General features: G+C 33.5%; 1 protein-coding gene across 1 annotated transcript; it reads left to right on the top strand.

The window, feature by feature from the left end:
* The first annotated feature begins 4,632 nt into the window (after positions 1–4,632).
* LOC149211131 (GDP-mannose 3,5-epimerase 2-like) lies at positions 4,633–7,241 on the top strand. Its single transcript, XM_089394526.1, has 6 exons — positions 4,633–5,087; positions 5,489–5,582; positions 6,153–6,282; positions 6,362–6,494; positions 6,607–6,814; positions 6,927–7,241. Exons 1-6 carry the CDS (start codon positions 4,672–4,674, stop codon positions 7,080–7,082), a joined length of 1,137 nt encoding a protein of 378 aa, XP_089250652.1. The 5' UTR covers positions 4,633–4,671; the 3' UTR covers positions 7,083–7,241.
* The last annotated feature ends 1,829 nt before the right edge of the window (positions 7,242–9,070 follow it).

The following is a 9,070-nucleotide window of genomic DNA, read 5'->3' as shown; positions in this document are numbered from 1 at the left end:
ACACCTGCCTCTATTTTGCTAATTTCTTCCAAAATCGTGAGGAATGGTGCTTTGGGGTTTTCTCAAGCAATGATAAGAGTAAAATGGAGTTGCGTTAGATGCTAGGAAGGCCTTTATACATAAGTGAAATTGATCATTAGCTTTGAAAACTCACTTTCTAATGTTTCTTTTCTCCTTTTTGAAATGGTTGCTAATTTCCCTTCTGACTTTTTTCTTTGCAGGTGGATAATGCTAGAGTGTTGACACTCTTCACATTTGATTTTGCTTTGGATGGAGTTGGCACATATTTTTCTTAGTTGACAGCTCAGGAATATTAACTTATTACATATAATGAACATAAAATTACATAAATTGGAAAAAATATTACATCTCTGTTTTTTGAAATAAAATTACAATCTGAAGTAAAACTGATACTTGGAATAAAAATTAGAACATGGGCAAACATAGGCACATGTTTACCAATCCTCTTTAAATGACAAAAGGATATTATTTTTCTTACTCTCATACTTTTTTGCTGGCTTTATGCAGTGAAATGGAGTATTATTGGACCTTGAAAGAATGAAACCTAGTGACCTAAATGAGTAGACTCCATGTGGACTTGACCGACACAAAACAAGATGAAATGAGCCTTTATGGTCAATGTATGCTCAGTAAGACACATGAAGGTGGGCCAACAAATATTGATTTTTGAGAGGGAGTAGGGCTTTTTACATAAGGCTACCATGAGTGAGTAAATTTTTGAATGAGGACCTAGGTGGAATGACAAAAATTTCAGAATGGGACCCTAATATGATATAAAAGAGGATTTTTGATCATTGATGGCAGTGTGAAAATATTAACTCTAACACATAGGAGAAACATACATTAGATCTTATGCTTATAGAAAGTCTTAAAGCCACAAATATTATGTAACTCATGGAATAGTTTTGTGTGATAGTTAAAATTATTGCAAATTGAAGTCGAAGTTCCAGTAAAGCGTGTTCCTATGGCACAATACGATGTTTATGATACTTAACAATGAAAGGAAATCCATTTTTTCTAAACAAATTGGGATGAGGCTCTTGTTGACCAAATTAAATAGTAATAGTAGCATGGAAGAAAAGAGAATGCAATCAAAGATCGACTTTATAAATTAAAAATACACTTAATAAAGCAAAATGATCAGAGTCTAGAGTGAAAGAAGGGAATTTTGTATAGGAATGGTGGATGGAATGATTTGTCTCCCTTTGCATCTCCAAGTCCTCGAGCATATATCTTGGCTTTGAATTGTCTTGATGTAAGCACCTTTGGTGGTTATTATGGATTAAGAATTTCTATTAAATATCTTTTAAGCCAATCTTGCATATACTTTTTCTCACGAGTGGAACTATAAAATCTTGTTTTACTCTGAGTGAAAATATTTCTTCCTCTATTTCTTTAAATTTTGAGTCTAATAGTTTAATTTTTATGATGATCTTCATTATCATTTACAAAAGTAATGAACCACTATTTAATCTCTTCCCTTGGAAAATCAAAGTGATTATCAAACTCATTGGCCCATGAAGCTCTAATTATGCTCACTTCCATCTCTAATTAATCATCAGGGATTAGCATATAGTCTTTTATTAATCATGGTTCCTCAATATCTTCAACAAATTTAATTGATTTAAAGAAAGCAATGCTTCTTTTATCATTAATTTTTTTTACACGTAGCAATTTAGTCTTGCAACATTTGTATTTTGGTGAACCACCTTGCTTTAACCTGTTTTATCATTTGGTTGAAGGGTAGTGGTCATAGATTTCTTTGTATTCCATTCAAACATGAGATAGGTGTAATGAATATTTAAATTATTTTCAAAAATATGTTGATTATGTTCTAAATCCTTTGTAAATACTATGTAAAGGGGTAATCCATTGTGAGAAATTCCTCAAATAAAATATAACATCCCAAGTTTCTAAAATAATAATCAATTGCTTATCAATATTTTGTAAGATATATAATCTTACCCTATTGAGCAATTTAGCAGTCTTCTTTATCTTTCATGATGTTCCAAGTGCGCTTTGCACTTTTGGATTTGGTACAACTATAACTGAAATATAAATATATAATTAAAAATAGAAATATTTTTAAATATATGAATGTGAAATATATATAAATTTAATTAATAAGTATATAAAATTTCAAAATTTACAATATATAATAATTATGCATATTACATTAGAATTAAATGAAAAAATTATAAAACATGTCATAGAAAAATGCCCAATATAAATATCATTATATGTATGATTAAGATCTTAAAAAATTGTCATTTTGTTTATTAGTTAAATATTTTCTTTTAATAGATATAAAAGATAAACGACTATATAAATATATATATATATAGATAGATATAATAGATCTATTTTAATTTTATATTTATCAAGCGTAAACAAAAATTTAATTTCTTAAAATAAAAATCTTTTTCTAATTTTAGACTTAAAAAATATTTACTTAAAAATTTAATACTTAATACTCATTAAATACAAAATTAAAATACTAATTATATATCATTTTTATTAAAAAATAATTATATATTCTAATTATTAATTCAATATAATTATAATCATATATATAGATATGTACCTTACTTCACTTCACTTTAAAACACTAGCATAACTGTCCCATGTCGAGAGAGTAGTAACTGTCCCGTGTCGAGAGAGGCTGACTTTTAGTTCTATTTATTTTTGCCATAACTTTTGACAACTTCTGTTCTATTTATAACCAGTTTTAATTTTGACAAGTTTTATTAATTTTAATTCTTTTAATGGTAAAAACGTGCTCCGTAGTTTTAATTCTTTTAATGGTAGTGTCCTTCTTTAGACATAAAATACACCGAAAGAATCGGGGGTGCTCAAATATTTCACCACAGATCAGCATTCAAATTCCCTATATATTGATGGGTGTATTGGTGTGAGTTCTTCATAGATTTCAGGTGGGCATTAACAGAGCGTTTTGCATCGAGGTCTGTCCTCCTCTGTCATGATAACTCCCTTTCCCTTTGTGTGTTTTTGTCAAATTCAGTCTTTTGCTGCTCATAACCGTTAATCATGAAAGTTGCTGGCGCTGCTTTTCTTAGTCTGATATTGATGTTTTTAATAATCAATTAGGAAGTTGTTAGCTGTGACTCTTTGAGTATTGAAGTTTTTAGTAGCCAATCATTAAACCTTCAGCAGTGTATTGTGCCATGTAATAATCAGGCTTTTAAGAGTAACTCATGGCGTTCTTATAAGCGTAATTGGTTTTTGAAATTATTTCATGTTTTTGTTCGGATCATTGGTGAAGTTCTATCTCAGCTTTCCGATTTTTAAAAGCTGGTTTCTGTGTTCTGGTTTCTTACAAATAGCATTCCCCTTTCAATAGGTTTTGAGAAGTTTTATCTTTGTGTTGAAAACCACTATAAAACAATTTGGTCTTCTAATGATATTAAATTCATATTTCAGATTAAGAAGAGGATTGAATAGGAATTTTTTTAAACCTTTAGTACTCAATCAAATTCACAACTATCTAATTGTTTTCACAATGTTTGGGGTTGGGATGATGGAAGCACTGCACTTGAATGAGTCCTCGAAACCCACATGCAATATGTAAAAGCTGAGATGATCCTAAGAAGAATAATAAAAATAACCACAAGGATCATCCTTTTAAAAGGTTGTATTTTCTGTTTTCTTGACATGGAGGGTGTTTTTTGTAATTTTACCATTGAAAATCCAATATCTAAATCACTGGAAATCCAAAATGAGACCCATGATACAAAACCCATGTCTTGAGCTGCAACTCCTACAAAAAAGTTAGATTCAATGCATTCCAAAAGAAAATGAATGGGAAAAATGATCCTATTGTCCAATCATCAATGTCCATGATTGTCAAAACTGAAGCTCTGTGCTTGGATTATCCCTAAAACTTTCCCAAAAACATCTCTGAAATCTGCCAAAAACATCCCTGAAATCTGCCAAAAACATCCTGAAATCTGTCCAGAACATTCCTGAAATTTGTTCGAAATATCTTGGAAACGACTAACAAGTCCCCAAGTCCCTAGTAGAATCCCCAACAGTTTGGAGACGTTTCCTAAGAGTCCACAAATCCCTAGAACACAAAGTACATGACTCTATTGGGGAAGGGGACGGGTCCGGTGCAACATAGATTATATATAATTTTGAAAGTCCGCTTTCTGTGAATTTTATCCATATTTGAACTAAATTGCTTCTTTCTTAAGTTTACTGATGGATTTCTCAAAATTCTACGAGGTTTAGGCTGTTGCCTGCCCATGGAACCATGAACTTGTGTTTTTGTCTCTGGATTTTATGAGTTCTACAAGGATTTAATCATATTTTCCCTCTTTGGAACGTGTTTCTCTGAATTCTATCGGTTTAACCTCATCGGCCGATGGATTTGAGTATTTGCAATTTTCTTTTGTCCAGAGCCCATTGGGTCATGGTCACGAGTGCTTCTTCTCCATTTTAGACCAAGAATTCCATTGAATTTCAGTAGTTCTGATCTACTTTTGCATTGCGGGTTATGAATCCAAGTGCTTTCTTGGACATTCCTAATATGGTTTTCTTCTTGGCTGCCATTTATTTCAACATGGAGTGATATCTTACTCTGGATGTGTTATTGCAGACTTCTTGCATATCCTCCTTTCACTGAGCACCATGGGAAGCATTGGAGCTGATGGAATGACCTATGGAGAATACACCTATGAGAATCTGGATAGAGAGCTATACTGGCCAAGTGAAAAATTGAAAATTTCCATCACTGGAGCTGGTGGGTTCATTGCCTCCCATATTGCCCGGAGATTGAAATCTGAAGGGCATTACATTATTGCCTCTGATTGGAAGAAGAACGAGCACATGACTGAGGATATGTTCTGCAATGAATTCCATCTCGTCGATCTGAGAGTTATGGACAATTGCTTGGCTGTTACGAAAGGAGTCGACCATGTTTTCAACTTGGCCGCAGACATGGGTGGTATGGGATTCATACAGTCTAATCACTCCGTTATCATGTACAACAACACCATGATCAGTTTCAACATGCTTGAAGCTGCGCGAATCAATGGTGTTAAAAGGTGAGACCTTGGTTTGTTTCTGCACATTGGCTTTCCATTTCATTTCTAGTTGATGTCTGTTTTTGTTATTGCTTATGATTATGTCAATTTAGATCCATTTTAAACTTCTCTCTATCAAGCACTAAGTCAAGTATGATAACTTCTTAGAAGTGCAAAAGCACTATTCTAGAATACAAGACTATGTACACTTCAAATAATTTAATTCCTTTTAATGCTCTCCACAGAATCTTATTATTGAAACTTGAAATTGCAATGCAATCGGTAGTGCAGATAATATATTTTAGTCCGACCGAACATCAAATTATTTCTTCTAAAAACATAACCATTTTACTCTCATGGTCACAGTTTGTTCCGTCGCTCGACATGGCATATTTTGTTATAATCTATTTGTTTCTCTGCAGGTTTTTCTATGCTTCTAGTGCATGCATTTATCCCGAATTCAAACAATTGGAGACCAATGTGAGCTTGAAGGAGTCTGATGCTTGGCCAGCTGAGGTATGTAGCCATATATTGCTTTAATACTCTGGTAATGCTATTCGGTGCTATTTCGCATAGCATTTTGGGTCAAAAGGCAATGTAAGAGCTGATACTGAAATTTGTTTAAGAAGAGGCTGGAAATGTAGTAGCTGTGTACAGAAATTTGTTTAGGAAGAGGCCGGAAATGTAAGAGCTGAGTACTGAAATTTGTTTAGGAAGAGGCTGGATGTTTGATGAAAAGCGTTTACGGTAGTCCTGACTGATTTCAAGGTTACTTTTGAATGTTTAGCTAATTGAAAATTCAGAAGGTTACTGTAAGAGTACACCTCTGAAGTAGGACACTCTGATTTGCCAGTGGTACACTCTAGATATATCGGGGCCTCTGTAACTTGGAGAAGTGATGTAACTCCATAGGACCTGGTTTATCATAGGAACTGATTTGTTAGTTACTAGCTTGTGATTCCTGTACTACAATTGTTAGATCCAGCCTGCTTCCCCAGATACAAGAATCGTCTTATGCTGGATTAAGCTGTTAAAGCTCATTTTCACTTAAACTGTTTAGAGACTAATGATTTGATTGCTCTGTAGCCTCAAGATGCCTATGGCTTGGAAAAGCTTGCCACAGAAGAATTGTGCACACACTACACCAAGGACTTTGGTATAGAATGCCGGATAGGACGTTTCCACAACATTTATGGTCCTTTTGGCACATGGAAGGGTAAGTTATGAAAATTGTAATGATTGTAGGATGCTCATATTTATGTTCCCTTTGTTGATAAACTCATTTGCCACTGCAGGTGGCCGTGAGAAGGCTCCTGCTGCCTTTTGTAGGAAGACAATCACATCTACTGTTAGATTTGAAATGTGGGGAGATGGTGAGCAAACACGATCCTTTACATTCATTGACGAATGTGTGGAGGGTGTCTTAAGGTACCAAAACTTGGAATGGCTTTTGAAATTCAGTTTTGGATCTAATTCTCGCTACCTGTTTATTCACATTCATCTTTGTTTCTTCTCAGAAATCTTTATTTTGATATGCCAGGTTGACTAAATCAGACTTCAGAGAGCCAGTGAATATTGGCAGTGATGAAATGGTCAGCATGAATGAGATGGCTGAAATGGTGTCAAGCTTTGAGAATAAAATGTTGCCAATACATCACATTCCTGGGCCAGAGGGTGTACGTGGTCGGAATTCTGACAATACATTGATTAAGGAAAAGCTAGGCTGGGCGCCAACCATGAAGTTGAAGGTAAGGTTCTAGCCATTAGATTTTCAGATTGTTAAACTCCTTGCAATGCATTTTCCCTTGTGCATTGAAAGAAAGATGCAGAGTCACATTTGTTTCCTTTTGTTTTTGGCAGGATGGCTTGAAAATTACATATTTCTGGATCAAGGAACAAATTGAGAAGGAAAAGGCTCAGGGAATTGATCTCTCCATCTATGGGTCTTCCAAGGTGGTTGGCACTCAAGCCCCTGTTCAACTAGGTTCTCTTCGTGCTGCTGATGGAAAGGAATGAAGACCAAAACCTAGATCTCTGGTTAAGGGGATAAATAATCAGTCATTTTTTTATAAGGCTGGCAAGATGGTTAGCAGTTGGAGACTGCAATTTTCAATTTTCTCTATTGTTTATCTGGGAATTTTCAATTTTCTCTATTGTTTATCTGGGAATGGTAATACAGTTTTGAGAATTTTAATGTAATTATTAATAATTTTTAGATGGATGGTAGGGATTTAATTTAAATGGAAAGTTGAAATTTATCTAAAAAGTAGTTGTGCTATTTTTATTTTTCAATACAATAAAAAATGTCATATTTAATTTTTATTTGTGGCACTAAACTCTTATTAGTTAGTATTGCTTTACTATGTTTTTCTTGTTATATGTTTTTTTAATGTAATTATGCTTAAAATAATTTAAAATAAAGTTATGTTTTAGTTAATTTTTATGATTTTTTTGGGCAATATGAGATATATGATATCAGTATTTTCCAGTCATTTAATTTATATGGTTAAGCTAGTATAAATGACTATAAAAATGATAAATAAAAAATTATGATAATACTAATTTTTTCCTATTATATAATTATAACCCATGTACATGAGTATCATATCTCTTTAATAAGTACTTTAATTAACTACTATATTTCTAATTCATCAACGAAAGTAACATTTAACATCTACCGCAAACCACATTGGAAAAATCAAGGATGTACCTAGTACACCACTTTACTATTCTAAACAAAAATGCTTAAACATAATCAATATATCAGTTCAATATATCAGAAGTTGTAAACAAAATGAAACACTCACCATAATGATGGGAAGAAAAAACAGATAAAGAGCGTGGTAAGCTTATGTGCACCACTCTTCCACAACATCCATTTTGACTAAACCATTTTCTTCGCTCATTGTCTTATCCTCTTGCACATCATTATGACTAAACCATTTTCTTCGCTCACTGTCTCATCCTCTTCCACATCATTATTTGGGATGCAATCCCAAGTCCCCATTCCCACTTTCTTTAGTGCTATCACGTGCTTTACTAAAAACCCATTAGACTGTTCGAGGGATTTAAGCTTCCCTATGGATGCAACAAAGGACACCCCTTCGAAAACAGAGTCACACAAAAAAAAATGTTTACTCGTTCTCATTAAATAGATCATAATTACATCACAATTCTCTCGCATATGATCACGGCTTTGTATACTCATTGTGTGGCTAAAAGTGATTTTATTCCTCTACTCTATTTTACTATACATTTTGCTGGTTTTACACTTCCAAGGTACAAGGTATGGTAGTGTTTGTAATGCACCCACACAGTCTTCCCTTAATAAAATCTCCTTTATTCAACCTATCATATTTCTAACGATGATTTCAGTTCATCTTTTAACAACAATGATAACAGAGCTTGCATGCAAATACAATTGTATAATTCATATCGCTTGTACTTGGAAAAGATTTAAATGTGAATATTCGAGTACTTTATACAATTAATTAATCCAGTTACAAAATCCGTATGTTATGGACTGAATTCATATAATTGAATATAATAATATAATAAAAACATAACATAAATATAATCACAAATGTTTATCTCTGTTCAAGTCAATGTCCTCATTGAGTAGCGATTCACTGCCAAATTGTATGATTCAGCAGTCAATTTTTCCTCCGAGTAAAGCCATGATACCCTAGGGTGAAGGAACTCCTATGGGTTTTTAATCTGGCTTTCTTAGCCCAACCCACAATGCCCTCAAAACTTATATCAGCTAGCTAGATAATATCAAACTCAACAAGGTAACTACTCCAACAATCACACTGTCCCACAAATGTTTATATTTTCTTCTCTACATCTCAACGCAACACTAGGAACCCCTTCTGTGTAATGTAGTGCCTGGACAATTTCCCTTTCCCTCCAGTTTTCTACTGCAGGCAAGAAAATTTTGGTCTTCCATTTGTTATATAGCAATTCTTAGAGTGGAATACCCTTGGCTTAATACATGGCACAAG

This window comes from Pinus tabuliformis, chromosome 1_2 (assembly GCF_031772625.1).
Source record: "Pinus tabuliformis cultivar Carrire ecotype Pingquan chromosome 1_2, CPIR1, whole genome shotgun sequence".
NCBI lineage: Eukaryota > Viridiplantae > Streptophyta > Pinopsida > Pinales > Pinaceae > Pinus > Pinus tabuliformis.
Note: the sequence above shows the minus strand (reverse complement) of the source record. Positions and strands in the feature narration are given on the sequence as shown.

Excerpts from the sequence above, each read along its gene's own strand:
- LOC149211131 (XM_089394526.1), top strand. The coding sequence starts at position 4,672 with ATGGGAAGCATTGGAGCTGATGGAATGACCTATGGAGAATACACCTAT. Across the intron at positions 6,495-6,606 it reads TGTGTGGAGGGTGTCTTAAG|GTTGACTAAATCAGACTTCA; the intron begins GTACCAAAACTT and ends TTGATATGCCAG. Across the intron at positions 6,815-6,926 it reads CGCCAACCATGAAGTTGAAG|GATGGCTTGAAAATTACATA; the intron begins GTAAGGTTCTAG and ends TGTTTTTGGCAG.